We start from the raw sequence: 22,701 nt of genomic DNA, 5'->3' as shown, positions 1-22,701 counted from the left end.
GCTCCGCCCACTGGCTAGCCGTCAATCACCCCCCCCCCCCCCGACCAATTCCCGCGTCTATCACCCAGACCCCGCCCCCGGCTCCGCCCATGGGCCAGCCGTCAATCACCCTGACCCCGCCCCCCAACCAATTCCAGCGTCCATCACCCAGACCCCGCCCCAGCTCCGCCCACTGGCCAGCCATCAATCACCCTGACCCCGCCCCCCCAACCAATTCCAGCGTCAATCACCCAGACACCGCCCCCGGCTCCGCCCACTGGCCAGTCATCAATCACCCTGACCCCGCCTGCGACCACTGCCAGCGTCAATCACCCAGACCCTGCCCTGACTTTGATTTGATCTGATTTATTGTCATATGTACCGAAGTATAGTGAAAAGTATTTTTCTGCGGCCAAGGGAACGTACACAGTTTTCTGTTTTAAACCGACTTGCACTTATCCGAAGACCAAAATTCCAATTGACTTCCTTATTACCTGCTGCATCTGCATACTAATTTTCTGTGTTGCATGCATGTGGCTACCCAGTATGACCTCTTGTTCTAGAATGTCCCACAAGACGAAGCATCCTCTCCACGTCCACTTTGTCAATACCTTTTATCATCTTATATACCTGATGCACGATCAATTGCACAAAGACGAGAGTTGAATACAACTGAGGCTTTATTACACTAAGATGTGAGGCCTCCTACAGCAGCTGGCGAAATAGCTGCTGTACGGGGAGCACACATATTTATACTCTGCCTAGTGGGCGGAGCCAGAAGGCAGGGACTACTCCCGTACCTGTAGTACAGTACCTTACCATACATACCCTAATATATACAGCAGTGGTTACTACCACATTCACCCCCTGTTAAAATTAGTCCCAGCCCGGGGGCGGGGGGGGGGGGGGGGGGTGTGGAGAACTATATACAGCACAAGTTTTATATACAGAGAAGAAGAAAAAAATTTGAGTCCAGAACCAATTACAGGTTTAGCCGGTCCGGAGCCTTGATCTGACGTTGGGAGCGGCGCAGTGGTGGCGGCTATTCTGGTGTCGGTGTTGTCCTCGGTGACTCCGGAAGCGTGCTGAGATCCTCTTCATCCTCGGGCATGGGCAGGGGGAGGACGGATGGTCCTGGGGGGGGTTCTGCTGGGTGCGCCAGGGAAGGGGAGGGTGGCGCCTGCTGGAGGAGTGTGTGTGTGCGGAACCTGCTGGTGCCAGTTCCCTGTGAGAGATAGAATCTTGGCGGCTGTCGGGGTACGCTACGTAGGCATACTGGGGGTTGGCGTGGAGTAACTGCACCCTTTCCACCAACGGGTCCACCTTGTGGAATCGTATGTGCTTACGGAGGAGTAAGGGTCCTGGATCTGCGAGCCAAGTCGGGAGCGACACCCCGGAGGTGGACCTCCGTATCGGGATGTATGAAGCTCTTGGTGCAACCGGAGTCCAGCAGATAGGAGATCTTGTGCCCATCGATCTTCACGCTTGTGGAGGCGGTTGCTAGATTATGCAGACCTGATGTAAGCTTCGAAACAAGCTAACCAATGTTCAAAGTCCTTTTTGGCGTTGCTTGGATTGCGGATCCAGCTGCAGGCGATCCGGCTTGATGCGGAGGTCCATCTTCTGAAAACTTTAGTGTAATAAATTGATGGACGATCAATTGCACAAAGACAAGAGGTGAATACAACTAAGGCTTTATTACACTAAGATGTGTGGCTTCCTACAGCAGCTGGCGAAATGGCTGCTGTACGGGAGCACACATGTTTATACTCCGCCTACTGGGCGGAGCCAGCAAGCAGGGACTAGCCCAGTACCTGTAGTAATACCCTAACATAGTGGTTACTACCACAATACCTCAAATAGATCTCCCCTCATTCTTCTAAACTCTAGCGCATAGAGGCCTAAACTGCTAAATCTCTCTTCATAATACAAACTTCTCATCTCTGGAATCAATCTAGTGAACCTCCTCTGAACTGACCCAATGCCACTACATCTTTCCTCAAATAAGGGGACCAAAACTGTGCACAATACTCCAGGTGCTGTCTTACCAATGCCTTGCTCAGTTGCAGCAACATTCCCCTACTTTTATACTCTATTCCTTTACCCATAAAGGCCAAAATTCCAATTGACTTCCTTATTACCTGCTGCATCTGCACACTAGTTTTCTGTGATGCATGCATGAAGCTATCCAGATCCCTCTGCACCAAAGCATTCTGAAGCTTCTCTCCATTTAGATATTAAGTTGCCTTTCCAATTTTCCAACCAAAATGAATAATTTCACACATATCCATATTAAGATCTATCTGCCAAATGTTGGTCCACTTCCCTAACCTTTCTATATCTATTTGTAAATTTCTTATTTCCTCATTGCAACTTACTATCCCATCTATTTTTGTGTCATCTGCAAATTTGGCTATAGTACCTTCTATCCCTACATCCATGCCATTGATATAGATTGTAAATAGTTTAGGCCCTGTAGCCATGTAAAATGGCTGCGTTCCGATTAATCTGGCCAAAACCCAGTTTAAAACGGCTAACCCGAAAGACTGCTGGGAAAAGCAGCCAAGAAGACACAAGCAGGCAGCTGCAGACAGGTTTGCATATTCAGCTCTGGGAACGTAGCCCAGATCGATACTCAGGGCTATCAACAGCCCATCAACCCAGGTATCCGCAGTTGCATTCATGACTATTTACACCTAATCTACTCAGACATCCACAGTTAAATCGGCTATCCCCGGGAACAATTGCAACATATTAGCAATTGAATACCGGGCCAGACCTGTCGCCGCCTGCAGTGGCCGAAACAAAGACAGGTGAGCGACCACCCCCCCAATCGAGGAATCGCCTCACCATTGGACACATCGACCCCAGAGATTGGGGACAGAATCCAATCACTTGGGACTCAGGGTCAAGGGCCGCCCCGGGAGGCAGGAAGCCCCTGGGCCCTATAAAAGTGAGGGTCCAAGTTCAGATCTCTCTCTCTCTCATCTTCGCCTGCTCGAGACCTTCGCAAGACCAGCCACCGCGTATTGTAAGTTTGAATCCAGCGATCGCTATCCGGTAGAGACACCTAGCCACGACCTGTAGCAGCCTTTTGAATCCCGTGGGCCAGATTTGATTGGACAAGCCATTCATTTCCCTGACCTGGTGGGCTCTTCCTAAGTTAAGTATTGGCCAGTAGTGATAGGTTTATTATATAAATAGTAGTATTAGGATATTAATATTGCTTGTTGTATATAATAAATGACCGTTGTTTTAATCCTTACTAAGCGGTGTGCTGTGTTATTAATCATAACCTGAACTTGAACCACGTGGCGGTATCATAAAGATACCTGGCGACTCATGAGCAAAGGTGACCTAAACAGAGAAAATAGACTAAGGTTAAAAAGAGAAGCAGCCCAAGGACAGTACCCTGTGGTACCCCACTAGTTAAAACTTGCTAACCAGAAAAAGACCCATTTATCATAAAATTTACAGTGCAGAAGGAGGCCATTTGGCCCATCGAGTCTGCACCGGCTTTTGGAAAGATCACCCTATTTAAGCCCACACCGCCACCCTATCCCCATAAGCCAGTAACTCCACCTCATCTTTTTGGACACTATGGGCAATTTATCATGACCAATCCACCTAACCTGCACATCTTTGGACTGTGGGAGGAAACTGGGGCACCCGGAGAAAACCCACACAGACACGGAGAAGTGCAGACTCCGCACTGTCTTGGAATGTCCCTTTAAGAAATGTTTTTGTCTTGAAGTAGGCCATTTTCCAAGACCATATTTTTATCTCATCTCATCAAACATTCTTCATTTATGAAACTGTTTTATTGGACTGATTGGCACCGTTTAACATTTATTGGACTGTTTTATTGGACTGATTGGCACCGTTTATAATATAATGTGCCCACAATGCAGAAGTGGACACCCGGGTGGACATTCGTTTAAATCCCCTTCTGCACTGATGGAAGACAATTATTCTGCCCAGCAACAGCACAAAGCTGCATCTTAAAACGGCCCCATGGCCAGGAGATCGGGATATCTGCGAGTCAAGACCCTGGCAGTGGGATATATGGCACAACTGTATTGCAAAGACTTATGAAAGAATGAAATAGTATATTAATAAAATGGCCAAGGCAGGCAAAGAAACGAGAATAGAAGGAGTAAAAGAAATGTATAGATTAGATTAGCATCCCCCACACACACAGCAGGACAAAGATCACCTCATCTAGCAAACACAGAAACAAAAGCATAGCACAGCCACAGACATCGGAGGTCAATTTAGTTAAGGAGACACATCAGGGAGATAATGGAAAACACATTAGAGAAGGGAAGGACACCGGAGCGAGCACAGATAATCTCATCGACACGAACACACTCCATACAGATGCAAATTGACAAGGGAGGGACACCGGAGCGAGCACAGATAATCTCATCAGCAAGGACACACACCATACAGATGCAAATTGACATAGATGCATATCCTCAGTTTAAACTTGTCTGAGAGATCTAAATCAAAACTACCCTTTAACTATAATGTATGAGCAAATGTTCCCGCTCGAATTTGGATTCCTATAAAAATCCAGAGCGAATGTTTAATTGTTGAGATCAACGTGGACCAAGCCACTGTTTCTGAGCTGGCTGCGTGGGTCTCCCTGAAGGTTTCAGTAATTGTACAATAAAGAACAATGCTGTGAACCTTGCCTTGAGACTCGGCCTCTTGACTGCACTGGTACAAGAGATTTTTCCCTACAACAGTCTTATCACATGACTTCAGTGATATCATTGTGTGGATGGAGCTGGGCTGTGGCTCTGTGAGTTTTTAACTTTCGCTTTGAGTTTGGAGCTGGTTTGTATTGCACAGGTTGAAAGAAGGGTCTATCTTCATTTGAAAAGCTGTTTCCAGACTACTTGGTAACTTAAAAGAGATAATAGCTTTCTGGAAAGAATTCAAATCTGCTGTTTGAAAAGGGGATTTAGCATCTCTGCCATCTCTGTGTTCCCCACTATTAACTCCCTGGTCTCATCCGTGAAGGGACCAACTTTCATTTTAGCTACTCTCTTCCCGTTTATATACTTATAGAAGCTTTTGCTATCTTTTTTATATATTTTTAAAAAATCTTTATTGTCACAAGTAGGCTTACATTAACACTGCAATGAGGTTACTGTGAAAAGCCCCTAGTTGCCACACTCTGGCGCTTGTTCGGGTACACAGAGGGAGAATTCAGAATGTCCAAATGACCTAACAGCACGTCTTTCAGTACTTGTGGAAGGAAACCGGAGGAAGCCCACGCAGACACGGAGAGAACGTGCAGACTCCGCACAGACAGTGACCCAAGCCGGGAATCGAACCTGGGACCCTGGATATGTGAAGTAACAGTGCTAACCACTGTGCTACCGTGCTGCCCACGTTGCGCTAGTTTTCTTTCATAATTTACCTTTGCTCTTTTTATTACTTTTTCAGTAACTTTTTGTTGATCTTTAAAAATTTTCCAGTCTTACAACCTGCCACTGGCCATTGCAATATGGTATGCCTTTGTTTTTTTCTTAATAAATTTAAAGTACCCAGTTCGTTTTTTCAGATTGAGGGGCAATTTAGCGTGGCCAATCCACCTACCTTGCACATCTTTGGGTTGTGGGGGTGAAACCCACATAGACATGGGGAGAATGTGCAAACTCCACACAGACAATGACCCAGGCTGGGATTCGAACCCGGGTCAATTGCCCCTTAATTGGAAAAAAATTATTGGGAACTCTAAATTTTTTTTTAAAAGCAAAAAAGACTCAAGGACTATCTATGAGGTCATTAATTAATCCCTCCTCATTGCACAGTACCAAATCCAGAATTGCATGTTGGTTCCAAAACATGTTGTTAACACATTCAATAAACTCTCCCTCAAGGCCACCCTTGCCAATTGAATTATCCAGCCTATATGCATATTAAAATCACCCATGGTTATTGTCGAACCTTTCTGACAAGCCTCCAATATTCACTGGCTTATACTGTGCCCCACTGCGTAACTACTGTCTGGGAACCTACAGATTATTCCCACCAGGGACTCCTGCCTTTCCTTTGCTATTTCTTAGTTCTACCCAGACTGATTCCGCGTCTTGATCTCCTACGCCTGTATCATTTCTCATTCCGGCACAGATCCATTCCTTTACCAACAAAGCTACACCACCTCCTTTAACGCTCTGTCTAATGGGCCACACGGTACCACAGTGGTTAGCACTGTTGCTTCACAGCTCCAGGGTCCCAGGTTCGATTGCGGCTTGGGTCACTGTCTGTGTGGAGTCTGCACGTTCACCCTGTGTCTGCGTGGGTTTCCTCCGGGTGCTCCGGTTTCCTCCCACAAGTCCCGAAAGACGTACTGTTAGGTGAATTGGACATTCTGAATTCTCCCTCTGTGTACCCGAACAGGTGCCGGAATGTGGCGACTAGGGGCTTTTCACAGTAACTGCATTGCAGTGTTAATGTAAGTCTACTGGTGACACCAATAAAGATTATTATTATTACAATACCTGACTCTTCATCTCTATTTCATTTAATTCCTTTTAATTTGTTTTTTAAATTTACAACTTATTTTCAGCTTTTCTAATTAGTACACTATTTCTTTTTACCTTTCATCCCAAACCCCGCCCACAACCCAAACCCCGCCCACATTTATCAATCGCCACAACCCCGCCCACCTCGCAAACCCCACCCACCTCCCAAGCCACGCCCACATCTATCAATCACATCAAACCCCGCCCACATCTATCAATCACCTCAGACCCCGCCCACCTCCCAAACCCCACCCACAGCTGTCAGTCCTGTCTGGAGATGCCCCGCCCCCCTGTGGAGACCCCGCCCCCCCAGTAGACCCCGCCGCCTAGGAGGACCCCGCCCTGCTCCCATCTGATTCCTGCCTCCTGGCCCCGCCCATTGTGCCAGGATCCCCGCGCATGCGCGGCATTGATGAAAACTGTTGCAATTTCAAGTGGGAATCTGAAAGCTACAAAGTTCCCGGTAACTCAGCTCCGTCTGTAAACCTCAAACGTCCCGGATCTGTCTACACTGTTTGCTTGTGATTCACGGTACTAATAAAAATGTTATGTACAAAAAGGGTGAGTTTTTATTCCAGAGCTGAACCTTGCAGACTTTGCCAATGAGTGTCAGTTTCACCTGCACTCCCCTCGCTGCTGTGGCTGCTGCCAGTACATTGTCCCATTGTGAGTGAGAGTGACGGCACAATCACACTGCTTCTGTCTCACTGTCTGCTACAAACTCCATCTCAACCGGCCGAACAGGCTGGCAGAAAAATGACTTCAAGAAACCATCGGGGCCACAATAGAATGGCATCTTCGGCAAGGTAGACAGCAAGGGTATTGTATAGTGTAGACAGTAAGGTAGACAGCAAGGGTATATAGTATAGACAGTAAGGTAGACAGCAAGAGTATTGTATAGTATAGACAGCAAGGAAGACAGCAAGGGTATTGTATAGTGGAGACAGGTAGACAGCAAGAGTATTGTATAGTATAGACAGCAAAGTATTGTATAGCATAGACAGCAAGGGTATTGTATAGTGGAGACAGGTAGACAGCAAGGGTATTGTATAGTATAGACAGCAAAGTATTGTATAGTATAGACAGTAAGGTAGATAGCAAGGGTATTGTATATTCTAGACAGCAAGGGTATTGTGTAGTGTAGAGAGCAAGGTAGACAGCAAGGGTATTGTATAGTGGAGACAGCAAGGTAGACAGCAAGGGTATTGTCTCGTGTTGCAGCATAAACCATCCAATTTAAAACTGGAAAAACGACTGCTATATTCACAGAAATCACATTGCCCTACTAGTGATGGCTGCATGTTTATCAGTACTTAATACTACTACTGTTACAAAAGTTGAGTAATTCCGCTTTCCAAAGCACTAAACTTACACTTTGCTATCTCTAGTTCTTAAGTTATAATCGGGGATGATTACATTTTTATCACTAATTAACTGAATTACCAGGAATAGCCGTAATACTGGAGCATTAGAACTACAATTACAGTAGCACATTAGAGTATATTCCACTCCCAGTGCTTATTGGAATGGAAATAGTAATTTAATAATGCATGACCTATTGTCCTAGCCAGGATTTACCCTCACCCACATCATTAAAACAGTACATCTGGTCATTAGGGGCTGTTTAGCACAGGGCTAAATCGCTGGCTTTAAAAGCAGACCAAGGCAGGCCAGCAGCGTGGTTCAATTCCCTGAACAGGCGCTGGAATGTGGCGACTAGGGGCTTTTCACAGTAACTTCATTTGAAGCCTACTTGTGACAATAAGCCATTTTCATTATCATTTTGCTGTTTGTGGGATCTTGCTGTGCTCAAATTGGCTGCATTTCCAACATTACAACAGTGAATCATATAATCCCTACAGGAAGGAAGCCATTCAGCCCATTGAGTCTGCACCTGCCCTTCGAATGAGCACGCTACCCATGTCCACCCCGCCCTAACCCCATAACCTAACCTGCACATCCCTGGACACTAATGGGCAATTTATCACGGTCAATCCATCTAACCTGCACATCTTTGGACTGTGGGAGGAAACCGGAGCACCGGAGGAAACCCACGCAGACATGAGGAGAACGTGCAGACTGCGCACAGACAGTGGCCCAAGTCCGGAATTAAACTTGGGTCCCTGGCGCTGTAAGGCAGTAGTACTAACCACTGTGCCACCGTGACTACACTTAAAAAGTACATCACTGGCTGGAAAGATCTTTGGGTCATCCAAAATTCTCACCTGTTCAGATCACTCCACAGTATTGCACCTTCCTTTCACCTTCACCAGTCTTTGTGAACACTGCATCCTTCCAACTCTGGCCTATTGCCTACTTGCTTTGCTCTGCCATTGGTAGCTATTCCTGCAGCTGTCCAGACCCTAAGCTTTGGAGGTCCCTCTAAACATTTCTGAATCTCCACCACACCATGCTTATTCAAGATGCTGCTTAAAACCTCCTTTGACCAAGCTCAGGGGCGGGATTCTCCGAAAACTGGCGCGATGTCTGGGACCCGGCGCCAAAAACGGCGCGGATCACTCCGGCATCGGGCCCTCCCAAACAACGCAAATTCTCCGGCCCCGAATGGGCTAGCAGCGGCGTGACGCCATTCACGATGGCGTCGCCCGATGTGGACGGCATGACGGCTCAAAAGACCGTCCACCCCGGAAGACCAACAAGGTGGCCGCCCGCCGCGCAGCCCCGAGGTTCCAGGACCGCGACATCGAGGCACACCTGGACGCAGTGGAGGACAGGAGGGAGTCCCTGTACCCCGGACACAGCCGCAGGGTCGCCCCATGCCTCAGCCGGCGTCTGTGGAGGGAGGAGGCAGAGGCCGTCACCGCTGTGGCTCTGACACCACAGACAGGCACCCAGTGCCACAAGAAGGTGAACGACCTCGTCAGGGCAGCCAGGGTGAGCCTCCCCCTCCCTGCCCGATGTGCGGCACACCCCCAGGTGAAACCAACCCTACCCCTAACCTCTGCACTATACACGCAACCGAGGGCGTGCATTCATATACCTGTCTAACACTGTTGCCCTTTACCCCTGCTACCCCCACCCCCCCACAGGAGAAGTGCGCACACAACAATAGGGAGCATGAGAGGACTGGAGGAGGCCCCGCTGATGAGAGGCCACTCACCGTACATGAGGAAAGGGCCCTGGAACTGGCTGGTGGACCTGAGGACCGGGAGATTGCCGATGCAGAAGCCGGGGGCCCACCAGCAAGTGAGCCACCGATTGCCCGTCCCCATATCCCCCCTCCCCATATCCCCCATATCCCCCCTCCCCCATATCCCCCATATCCCCCCACCCCATATCCCCCTTCCCCCATATCCCCCCTCCCCCATATCCCCCATATCCCCCCTCCCCATATCCCACATATCCCCCCTCCCTCATATCCCCCATATCCCCCCTCCCCCATATCCCCCCTCCCTCATATCCTCCGTCCCCCATATCCCCCCTCCCCCATATCACCTGATCACCGCCTGCGTGTCTAACCATGCATGCTTCATTGTGTATCGCAGGAGCAAACGTCGAGGCACCCATCCCCGCAGATGCCAACCGTCCACAGGATGCCCCAGGGCGACCACGGGAGACGGAGAGACCTGGAGCAATAGGGAGGCGACGCCCCGGTCTCGTGCGATGAGGGGGGCAGCCACAGACCCCCGTCGCAGCCGAGCCACGAAACCACTACCCAGGACAGCCCTACCCAGGACAGACCTACCCACGACACCACTACCCAGGACAGCCCTACCCAGGACACCCCTACCCAGGACACCCCTACCCAGGAGACCCCTACAGAGGAGACCCCTACCCAGGAAACCGAAATACAGGACAGTGACACAGAGTGGATGGGTGGAGACGAACCGCCACCCAAAAGTGCCATGGACTCAGAGTCGGACGATGCGCACGACACAACGCAACTGCTGTCTCCAACACCCTCCGCCATCGCAGAGACGCTCACCTCGGTTGGGCACTTTAGTGATGAGGCGTCTGGTACACTCACTGGTGGGCACAACACAGCCGTACAGGTAGCAGGTGGAGGTAGGAGCAGCAGAGGGGCTGGGAGTCGGAGGGCATCCTGGCGCAAGCGAACATCTGCCGCCCAGATGGATCCCGGGTTCCTGGAGTTACCACACCCACCCATAGCCCCGATGCAACCACCGAACCTGGGACGAGCGAAGAGGGTGACGGCCAGCTTGCGGCGGCTGCAGTCGCAGGTGGAGGAGTGCACTCGCGTCCAGGAGCTGGAAGTGGTGCCGGTCATGCGTGCCACCCAGGCCGACACCGCACGGGTGGCATCCGCGGTGGAGGCAATGGGTGCGACGGTGTCAGACATGGGGAGCAGTATGCGAGGCCTGGGGCTTTCCGTGCAGGCGGCGTCTGTGGCCACAGGAGGCCATGAGCCAGTGCCAGCGGTGAGGGAAATAGGGGGAATCAAAGATGGAAGGGGAGCCACGGTTCGGAGTGCGACGAAAATAAACAAGATATTCAAGGCCTTCTATGAAGAGCTGTACAGATCCCAGCCCCCAGCGGGGGACGAGGGGATGAGACGATTCCTAGGCCAACTGAGGTTCCCGAGGGTGGAGGAGCAAGAGGTGGCTGGTTTGGGGCCACCAATTGGGTTGGAGGAGCTGAGTAAGGGTTTGGGGAGCATGCAGGCGGGGAAGGCCCCGGGGCCGGACAGGTTCCCGGTGGAGTTCTACGGAAAGAACGTAGACCTGTTGGCCCCGCTACTAGTGAGGACCATTAACGAGGCAAGGGAGGAGGGGACCTTTCATCCGACAATGTCGGAAGCGACAATTTCTTTGATCCTAAAGCGGGGCAAGGACCCATTGCAATGTGAATCGTACAGGCCGATCTCGCTCCTCAATGTGGATGCTAAGTTGTTGGCAAAAGTGCTGGCCACGAGGATCGAGGACTGTGTCCCGGGGGTGATCCATGAGGACCAGACGGGATTCGTAAAGGGCAGGCAATTAAACACTAATGTGCGGCGTCTCTTAAACGTGATAATGATGCCATCGGAGGAGGGAGAGGCGGAGATAGTGGCAGCTATGGACGCGGAAAAGGCCTTTGACCGAGTAGAGTGGGAGTACCTCCGGGAGGTGCTGCGTAGGTTTGGGTTCGGGGGAGGGTTTATCAGTTGGGTTAAGCTCCTTTACAGAGCCCCGATGGCGAGTGTAGTGACGAACCAGCGGAGGTCGGAGTACTTTCGGCTGTACCGAGGAACGAGGCAGGGGTGCCCCCTGTCCCCCCTGTTGTTTGCATTGGCGATCGAACCCTTCGCCATGTCATTGAGGGAGTCTAATAAATGGAGGGGGGTGGTCCGAGGGGGAGAAGAGCATCGGGTGTCGCTATATGCGGATGACCTGTTGTTGTACGTGGCGGATCCAATGGAGGAGATGGTGGAGGTCATGCAGACGTTAAGGGAGTTTGGGGAGTTTTCAGACTATAAGCTCAATGTAGGGAAGTGTGAGCTCTTTGTATTACAGGCGGGGGACCAAGAAAGAAGGATAGGGGACCTATCGCTGAGGAGGGCGGCGGGGAGTTTTCGGTATCTGGGGATCCAGATAGCCAGGAGTTGGGGGGCCCATCATAAACTGAATCTGACGAGGTTGGTGGAGCAAATGGAGGAGGATTTCAAAAGATGGGACATGTTACCGCTCTGGCTGGCGGGTAGAGTGCAGTCGGTCAAAATGGTGGTCCTTCCGAGGTTTTTGTTTGTGTTTCAGTGCCTCCCCATCGTGATCACTAAGGCCTTTTTTAAGAGAGTAGGTAGGAGTATTATGGGGTTTGTGTGGGCAAATAAGACCCCGAGGGTAAGGAGAGGGTTCCTGGAACGCAGTAGGGACCGAGGAGGGTTGGCACTGCCAAACCTAGGGAGCTACTACTGGGCAGCAAATGTGGCGATGATCCGCAAGTGGGTTATGGAGGGGGAGGCATGGAAGAGGATGGAGATGGCGTCCTGTAAAGGAACGAGCCTGGGGGCGTTGGTGACGGCACCGCTGCCGTTCTCGCCGTCAAAGTATACCACGAGCCCGGTGGTGGCAGCAACGCTAAGGACCTGGGGCCGGTGGAGACGGCACAGGGGTGCAGTGGGAGCCTCAGTGTGGTCCCCGATCAGGGTTAACCACCGGTTTGTCCCGGGGAAGATGGACGGGGGGTTCCAGAGCTGGCGTCGGGCAGGGATTAGAAGAATGGGGGACCTGTTCATTGACGGGACGTTTGCGAGCCTCGGGGCACTGGAGGAGAAGTTCGAGTTACCCCCGGGAAATGCCTTTAGATATATGCAGGAGAGGGCGTTTGTGAGGCGACAGGTGAGGGAATTCCCGTTGCTCCCGGCACAAGAAATTCAAGATAGGGTGATGTTGGGTGTATGGGTCGGGGAGGGCAAGGTGTCAGCAATACACCAGGTGATGAAAGAAGAGGGGGAAGCGCTGGTAGAAGAGTTGAAGGGTAAATGGGAGGAGGAGCTGGGGGAGGAGATCGAAGAAGGTCTGTGGGCTGATGCCCTAGGCAGGGTTAATTCCTCCTCCTCGTGTGCCAGGCTCAGCCTGATACAATTTAAGGTGGTTCACATTGCTCACTTGACAGGGGCGAGATTGAGCAGGTTCTTTGGGGTAGAGGACAGATGTGGAAGGTGCTCAGGGAGCCCGGCAAACCATGTCCATATATTTTGGTCATGCCCGGCACTGGAGGGGTTCTGGAGAGGAGTGGCGGGAGCAATATCTCAGGTGGTGAAAGTCCGGGTCAAGCCAAGCTGGGGCCTAGCAATATTTAGAGTAGTGGATGAGCCGGGAGTGCAGGAGGCGAAAGAGGCCGGTATTCTGGCCTTTGCATTCCTAGTAGCCCGGCGAAGGATCTTGCTAATGTGGAAGGAGACAAAGCCCCCTAGCGTGGAGGCCTGGATAAATGACATGGCGGGGTTCATAAAGCTGGAGAGGATTAAGTTCGCCTTGAGAGGGTCTGCACAGGGGTTCTACAGACGGTGGCAACCGTTCCTAGACTATCTCGCGGAGCGTTAGAGGAAGGTCGGTCAGCAGCAGCAGCAACCCGGTGGGGGGGGGGGGGGGGGGGGGACGTCTTGGGAGGGGGGGGGGGGGGGAATGGGGGATTGCTTGAGTGGGTGGATGAGCAAGAGATAACATGAAGGGTGGGGGAAACTGGCACGTGCGGGAGAGAGCCAGTGTATAAAGCTATGTAAATATACCATTTTGCCATTTATGTATCTTGCTCAGTACGATTTCTGGCTATTTTGTTACGGGGGGGGGGGGGGGTTTATTGTTTGTATGGGAGAAAAATTGTGTTGTTAAAAAACTTTAATAAATATATATATATTTTTAAACTTGTACTTCTTAGTTCCACATTACATATCAGCTGCATATGTATATATATATATATATATATATATCATTTTTTTTCAAATATCTTACAACTAGGGAAAATGAAAACCTCGCTTCCGAAGAGGGACCTTGTCCAACTGTATCAGACTCGGAGGAAAATAAAATCCTGCTCGAACAGAAGGCAATGGTATGGTGATTTTACATCTCTCTGCGGAACGGTATTAATGAAAAAAAAAATCTCAATTTTAATATTTGCTTTATTTTATTTTCCAGGGAATACGCAATGCATTTCCAAAGGTAGGACTAGGTTCGTAAATTATAATATCGAATGGAAAGTTTAGCTTCTGGACTAAATGTGTGTTGTGGATGGAGGTAGATTGTCTAACAAATTCAAAGGAAGAAAGACCCTTATACGTACTTATATATGGAACTTATATGTACCGTCTTTCATAACCGTGGGTGTCCCAATATGCTTTACAATCAATGGAGTCATTTTGAAGTAATCACAGTTCAGGGCTGGTTTAGCACAGTGGGCTAAACAGCTGGCTTGTAATGCAGAACAAGGCCAGCAGATCGGGTTAAATTCCCATGCCAGTCTCCCTGAACAGGTGCCGGAATGTGGCGACTAGGGGCTTTTCACAGTAACTTCATTGAAGCCTACTTGTGATAATAAGCGATTATTATAACGCTGGAATGTAGCAACCAACTGTGCTAGCAGCAAGCTCCCAGAAAAAGGAATAGAATCAATGTTCAGATAATCTGTTTTTGGTACTGGATGAGGAACAAGTATCAACCAAGACACCAGAGAAATAGATCCGTGGACATTTTCCCAACCACCGAAGAGAAGGCCTCAACTTAACATCACATCCAAAGGAGGTACCTTCATCAGTGCAGCACTCCCTCAGTACTGCAGTAGAATGCTAGCCTAGAGGTTGTGGGTGTAACCAATGGCCAGGCAGCATTGCCAATAAAAGCTGGGAGATCCTGCTCCCGGGATCTACCTGGCTCGCAATGCCTCGTGAGGTCCAATGCGATTTCGTGAGACTTTGTGATGTAAATCCTGCCTATTGTGGGCGGGATCACTTTTTGCAAAGCTGCATATTAGAGCGAGACAATAAGTCTCAGTCTAATGTGCAGATTCCTGAGGTACCTGAGGTTTTGGGGTTCATCCTCTTTGTCTTGGGCAAGCACCGTTCAGCACTAGCCCCACAAACGGGGACTAGACTTGCATGCCCTTTGGGCAGGGTGGTACCCTGGCACTGCCACATGGGTGCCAGTGAGATGCTGCCAGCTGATATGGGCACTGCCAAGTTGGCACTACCAAGGTGCCAAGCTGACATTTTTTGCACATATATGATTGGGCTGGGGGTGCCCTGTGTGGGTATTGGGGAGGGGCCCCATGGTGTGTTCGGACTGGGGAGGAGGTCCCAATCTCGCGCTACATTGTGCAAAATGGGGCTATGTGTGGTCTCGGCCGTGCGTTCCCCGTCCTGGGATCTTACACAACGTGAGTCGCGTTGAATAGCCATGTGTTTCCCTGCACTGTGAGCGCCGGGAAACACACGTCTAAACGCGCTATGGGACTTTGTTCCCAGCTGGGTGAATCGCACCCAATGTGGACTGGGACTGGAACACACAACGTCTGACTCAGAGGTGAGAATGTTATTCACTGCACCAAGTCTCATAGAATCACATTCATACAAATCAATGTTCAAAACATAGGTGTGTGGGATGTCATGATATTCAAACACACACATCATGATAGACACACCAACAGACAAATCAGAACACACACCACCACAACCAATCACAGAAAGATATAAAAGCACAAACACGACACCTGGTGGTCAGTATTAGCTGGAGAGGAGGACCAGGACAGACCTGCTACACGACACACTCAGGGAGACAGCACGTGCAGAGTATCCAGAACGAACTGTATTATAAGAGTTAAAATAAAATAGAGTTGTACCACATACAACTGTGTTGGCTCATCTGTGCACCAGAGCACCCAACACCACATGGTACAGGAGTGGATCGATACCTGCCGGCATACCTCAGTGTACACAGACAACCAGCAGTGCCCAGGCAAAATGATAGAGCTCCCGGTTCCGCAGCCGCTCCAGTGCTACGGCGATCTCCGCGAAAACTGGCGGCGATTCCGGCAAGTGTTCGAATTGTTCCTGGTGGCAGCTGAACTCCAAGACCTGGATGATAGCGAAAAAATTGAATTTCTCCTCACCATCGCCGGTGCAAGGGCAAGAGAAATATTCACAAGGTTCAGGTTCTTCAGGAGGCAGCAAAGGTACGATTACCAGGCAGTCCTGGACAAATTCTCCAAGTACTGTGAAGAAAACGCAATCCAATCGGCAAGTAAAGGTAAGAAAAGCTGCAGTACTCACCTCGTGGCTGGGATCCCGGAGCCCGAATTCCCAGAGGCCGAAATCCCGGGCTTGAGAGAGGGCTGGGTCGAGGTCGGCGGCCATCTTGCTAAAGGTATCACGCTAGCACAGTTGCGCGAGCAGTGCGCAGAACCGGAAGTTTTGTTTGCGCATGCGCGAGATCCTGCGCGTGCGCAGTCAAGAAAACGGCCATCGGTAAAGGAACAGCGATCTGAGCATGCGCAGTCGCCACCTACGTGCTACATACCGAGCGTCAGGATGTCAGAGGCCCCAGACCGCACCAATTTAAAGGGGAAACGTCCCAAATCCAATTTAAAAGGGAAACGTCCTATATCAAATCTGTTAAAGCTGTAAAACAACCTTCCCTCACCTGGAATGACAGCACATTGCCGCAAATTGACCCAGGAGATGAATTTGACCTCCGAAGAACCCTCCGACAAGCAGTTACCTACGCACAAGCCGATGATTCCGACCTCGAATACTTCGATGACGATCTTTACAGTGTTTCCGGACCTCGCGAGCCCAATGATAGCTCCGTGGTCCTATACGACTATGACTCGGACGAACCTTTCGTGTTGCACATTGGCGGCCCCCACATTGAATCCGACGCAGATGCGGATTCATTTTTCGGATTTGAGGATCTTCAATCCAGCAGATATGACGTCCCAACTTATCAGTACCGGATGATGCTGCAGCCTGACATTAACAGACAGGGAGCGGTGCAAGCACATGGAGAGCGCCCTGCTGCCACACAGAGCGTGGTCCACGTCCCGCTCAACGTTCCCGACTCTATGAAAGAAGACATGCAAGACTCCAGAGCGCAGTCCTCGCATGAACCAGAAGTGACTCCAGTGTCACAAGCCTCCACACCAAGCTCGTGGACAGACTCCACAATTGCAGAAACGCAAGACTCCAGAGCGCAGTCCTTGCATGAACAAGAAGTGACTCCAGTGTCACAAGCCTCCACAGAGAGCTCGTGGACAGCCTCCACGATAGAAGCAACGCAAGACTCCAATGTGCGGTCCTTGCAGGAACAAGACCATGAGGGTCTAGCAACCTCTCCTGACCAACCAGCGGCAGACGATGCAAGTCTGCCATGCTCACGTGAACAGCAAGAAGGCTATAACAGCCTACCATGCTCCACTACACAGCAGCATGACCATGACGGTCTCTCATGCTACAATGAAGGGCACAGCGCTGAAGACTGTTCAAGCCCAACTGAAGACAAGCCAAAGGAATCGCCTCTTCCAAGCCCGAAGAAAAAAGGTTTATGCGCTGACCTTCAGGATCATTATAGCCGAACAGAGATTAATAATGCTGCACGGTCACAGAAGGATGCTGAGGATTTGCTAAAGAAATTAATTGAATGTTTAACTTGCAAGGAGCAGACTGAGAATTGCCAGTGTTTTAGTACGGATCGAAAAAATGGACAAGACATTGATCCTCAGGTAATGGAAATAACACAACCTGAATCATATCTACAGCAGGGTCAAATGTCTCCCTTCAACACAACGCCGCAAAGTCCCAACTTCGGAGACCAGCAGTTAGTCAGTAATGACTCTTCAAACCTTGAGGGGAACATTAATTGCATTGAACCTATACACACTCCACTGATAAATGAGCAGAACATTGGAGCAAGAATCCTGAGGACACCGACATCGAGTAGCCAGATAACGAATTTAAAACCCACAGTAGTCTCAAGTGAACCAAGTGTGCTTTCCACTAATGGTGAAGATGCAGATAAGGTCGACCCGATTATCCATTGTACCACACTAACCCCAGTGATTAAGCAGTTATGTATGGGGAGTATAATGTGGGCAATTGAGAACAGTAAAAGAGAGACTGTGACCATGCCAGTCCCAGCAAAATCAGACCCAGAGACCATGAAGGCATGTACATTAGACAAAGATACATATGAGGTACCTGAGAAGAAAAGTGAAACGGAATGTTCTTTGGAAAATAGTACAATGTCGATAGAAACATTGGATCCTATATTCGAGACCATACCTATGGGAGAATTTGGGGGTAATAAACAAGGTTCTGCAATGTCTGGGGGAAGATTTAAAATTCCAAAGAAGAAAAGCCCAAATGAAGGACAACGGCAAGACAATGACAGTCCACCGACATGGTGTGCACCACCAGATGAAAACTCTGACAATTTACCCAACCCTAGTGAACAGCAAGCTGCTAATGAGGATCTATCCACGGGATGTGAGACGAGTGACGACAGCATCCCACTTCCCATGCAAAAGGTGCAAGGTGACAGACCTCGCCTAGTGCGTACCGAGGCACTCGACGATCACGGTGAGACCACTGACGACTGCGGTGGCGGCGCACCGCTTCCACCCTCGATGGCTCGAGCCTCTCCACTGGTTGGTGCATTCCTGCATGTTCCGACTCCAGAAGTGCAGCTTCAGGGAATCTCGGCTGCCTCCAGTGAACGTGTTGGGACTCCGGACGGGGAGCATCGACGGAAGGCAAACCGGACTCCAGATGGGGAGCAGCCAAGCGCCGACTCTGATTCGCGCACGCCAGACCTTGCTCCGGATGGGCGGTGTCGCGGCCTCGGTGATGGCACGCTCAGGGTGACGGCGGATGCCACGGCGACAGGGAATGGATCGCGTGGCAGTCCCACTGGGTCGGCAGTGGCGACCAGCACCGGCGGTCCAAGACGGACACACCAATTCGCGCCATCGCCAGACGTTGATGCGAGCAACAATTCTCTCTCCAAGGCGACATGCTTCGACGTTTCTCTGCGGAGTCGCCCTTCCGGCACAGCAGGTGGCCGGAACCAGCGTGCACGGTCTCGGCCAACTTCCACATCTGGCACAGTCATCGCCTTGCATGATATTAGTGATGGTGCTACTTCGATGGCAACGACCCATCGGCTACAAGGTGCCGTCCACCACAAACATAAAAAGAAAAAAGACTCCACCTTGTTCCTGGCATGCAGGGCGGATGGATTGGTGCGTAGGCGCAATCAGCGAGCTTTGCGCCGCCTTCCACGCTCGCAACTGAACCGTACGCACACGCCGGATCCTCCACTGGTTCCCAAGGATGACTTCGTGGAGATGCCACGGATCATGCCCCTTCCATCGCCACCAGAACCAAACCACAGCCAAGGCAACACTAACAAAGATGTTGAATGTTATATTTGCACGAATGAAAAACCAAGCACTGCACGAAGTACAACAAATGGAAAAGTAGAGACTTCGGCAACAGCATCACCTCCAACAGTCCAAGGTGAACCAGTGTGAACCCAAATCTCCACAGCTGAACCGGCTTGAGGACCAGCCTATTCTTGAGGCGGTCACCCATTAGACTGGACTTATAACGCTGTTCATACGTTCAAAAAGTCAAACACTTCTGTATTATAACCTGTTGTTGTTTATCGTTCCAGATATCGTCTGACCGGACCACTGTTCAAGTTGTTTTTTTTCTCGCATTCATGTTTTGTTATGGTACAACCTTGTTAGTGTGACGCACCCGACATCGCCCCATGTAAATAGTTACGTCATATACACACGCTGTACACAACACACGCACACACTCTTAGATGCACTCACGACACGATTATATTTATAACCACGTAGGCACATATCTTTGTAAAAAAGGGGGGATGTCATGATATTCAAACACACACATCATGATAGACACACCAACAGACAAATCAGAACACACACCACCACAACCAATCACAGAAAGATATAAAAGCACAAACACGACACCTGGTGGTCAGTATTAGCTGGAGAGGAGTACCAGGACAGACCTGCTACACGACACACTCAGGGAGACAGCACGTGCAGAGTATCCAGAACGAACTGTATTATAAGAGTTAAAATAAAATAGAGTTGTACCACATACAACTGTGTTGGCTCATCTGTGCACCAGAGCACCCAACACCACATGGGAGAGATCAGGCTGGTCTGGGATCCCTCCCCTGTGTGCTTGCACTCTCACTCCAACCATGGGGAAGGCAACCTGGAGAGGTGCCAGTGCCCTGTGGGGTAGTCATTTAGTTCAGGAGGGAGAGGGGGAAATGAAAATGGGCTATATCAAAGAACGGATGCCTGAACCTTGACTGATGTTTTGCAGGATCTGAATGACAAGGCATTTGCGAGGTTCCTGCGAGCTTTCCAGTCCGTTGATCAGGCGTTTAACGCGATCCTCCGTTACCTGAAATGGAGGAAGGAGTTTGGCGTTGACTTGATTACGGTTGAGGACACAGATATCAAGAATGAGCTGAGAAGTGGTAAAGCAGTATTGCTGGAGGAGAAAGACAACAGTGGCAGGCAGGTATCCTCACACTTTAATATTAACTCCATTGGAAAAAACAGGGGAGGAAAAGAAATCTAAAACAGATAAGTTAAGATGAGTAATCTTTACTGTCTCCTCTACTCTTAGATTATTATGGGCACGACCTATTCGAATGGGGCAGAGCCCCATAGCACGTGAGATTAGCGGGTGTTTTCCGGCACTCGGAACACTGAGGAACACACACTGTCGAAGGCCCATCCGGGTAGATTGGGAGTCTCAATGGGGAACTTCCCGATGAGGCCACACTTAGCCCCATTTTCTGCACTGAGGAATACCTAGGTGGCACTGCCAGGGTGCCAAGGTGGCACCAGATGTGCATGCACCTGGGGGCCTTCAATCCCCTGGGTGACCCCCACGAATGCCATTACGTCTGCTCCCTGTTTGTGGGGACCAGGACAGAACAGCGCTCGCCTGAAGTCTCCAAGGCGAGGGGTTTAGATTCCAGGCCTTGGGTAGATCTTGGGAACGCATATTACAGCGAGATTAGCTGTCTCACTTTACCGGTCACATTGCGCCTCACCGCACTGCTTTTCCAGCGTAACGTGAATGATAGATCCCACCCATTGTATATTAATGAACTGAAATAGGACCAACACACAGGGAAAGTATTGAAGTTCAAGGAAAATACACCATTTGCAGAGCGGTTCTGCTGGAGGCCCCGAAGGACTTCAGGGGCAAGGGCAAAATAAATGAGGAGATAACACCATGGGCAGGATTCTCTGTCCCGTCGCACCAGATTTCTGGTTCAGCACGCCGTCGGGACTCTCCATTTCGCCGGCTGGTCAGTGGGTCAGCCCCACACCAACAGGAAACCACTCCCCGGGCTGCCGGCAAAACGGAGAATCCCGACGGTGGAGAATTCAGCGCGTTGTCTTTTAGTGGCCCAAGATGATGTGTTGGGTAGGCTGGGTCGATGTGGACTGCACTTGATGCAGTGGGCGAGAGACTGACCTCCAACACTTGATAAGATGCAACACGATTTTATTTAACATCTAAACTATTATACATGTTCAACTGTGGGATGGCACTATGCTTATTTGACTGGAGACCTTATACTAGCCTAACCAGACTTACTAGCTACCACATGGTGTTTGCACTGGCCAGCTCACTAACTCGGACTGTCCCAGAGGCTGGGTCCCGAGAGCGCGGAAAACTGGTGCCCTCTGGCTTTATAGTGGTCGTGTCCTGTCTGGTGATTGGTTGCTCTGTTCTGTGTGCTTACTGGTCATCCTGTGTGTCAGTCACTGCCTGTCTGCACTCCATTGTATACATAGATGTATATTATGACATCTCTCTCCCTTTCTTTTTGTTCTGTATTGTGTGTGTTGAGATAATAAATATTAAGGTGCATGTGCGTGTGGATGTGTATATGTGCGTGACTATATACAGAATGTGCTAAAATGACCTTATGTACACTAGTGCAGATATAGGGCAGATGAAACAGTAACAACGATATTTACAGAGGTCAAAACGATAAAGTAACACAGTTGTGCAAAAGTTCAGTCTATAAGTTTAGTCGCTGCGGCGGGCGGCAAATTCTGGTTGACCGCCTCAAGGGTGGATCAGGGGCCGCCTGCACTTGGATGGGCGGGACCGCCGCCAATGCGGTGGTCGCAGAGGTCGGCAGGATTGGTGGTAGATCGGTGGCCTCGTGGTAGGGCACGTCCGGAGGAAGCATTGTGTGAGGCGGGACATCATGGTTAGGTGGCGGGCGTGGAACTCTGCGCAGCGCCCGTCTGTTGCGTCATAGGAACGATCCATCAGCCATGCGGATGAGGCTTGATCACCACAGCTGTGGCGGACCAGCCGCCGTCAGGCAACTGCACACGAACTCGATCAGTTGGGACCAGCTCGGGGAGATCCGTGGCATGAGCGTCGTATGCTGATTTCTATTGGGCCCGAGACTGCTGCAACTTTTGTATGACCGTGAGGTGGTCAAAGTCTGGAACATGGATGGCTGGAACCGTGGTTCACAGAGTGCGGTTCATGAGCATCTGCGCGGGAGACAACCCAGTGGACAGCGGGGATGCTCTGTATGCCAGCAGCGCCAGGTTGAAGTTGGAGCCTGAGTCTGCAGCCTTGCACAGTAATCTCTTAACGATATGGACCCCTTTTCGGCCTTCCCGTTTGACTGTGGGTAGT

General features: G+C 50.3%; 1 protein-coding gene across 1 annotated transcript in view; it reads left to right on the top strand.

Moving 5' to 3' along the window:
- Positions 1-7,282: 7,282 nt before the first annotated feature.
- The window catches only part of LOC140427497 (uncharacterized), a 30,562-nt gene continuing 15,143 nt past the window's right edge, over positions 7,283-22,701 (top strand). Inside the window, exons 1-4 of the mRNA XM_072513006.1 lie at positions 7,283-7,324; positions 13,940-14,030; positions 14,117-14,140; positions 20,338-20,534. Of these exons, the coding sequence (XP_072369107.1) occupies positions 7,308-7,324; positions 13,940-14,030; positions 14,117-14,140; positions 20,338-20,534 (329 nt within the window). The 5' untranslated portion in view covers positions 7,283-7,307. The remainder of the gene's footprint in view (positions 7,325-13,939; positions 14,031-14,116; positions 14,141-20,337; positions 20,535-22,701) is intronic.

This window comes from Scyliorhinus torazame, chromosome 7 (assembly GCF_047496885.1).
Source record: "Scyliorhinus torazame isolate Kashiwa2021f chromosome 7, sScyTor2.1, whole genome shotgun sequence".
Classification (NCBI taxonomy): domain Eukaryota; kingdom Metazoa; phylum Chordata; class Chondrichthyes; order Carcharhiniformes; family Scyliorhinidae; genus Scyliorhinus; species Scyliorhinus torazame.
The sequence above is the reverse complement of the archived record's forward strand: the minus strand, read 5'-3'. Positions and strand labels throughout refer to the sequence as shown.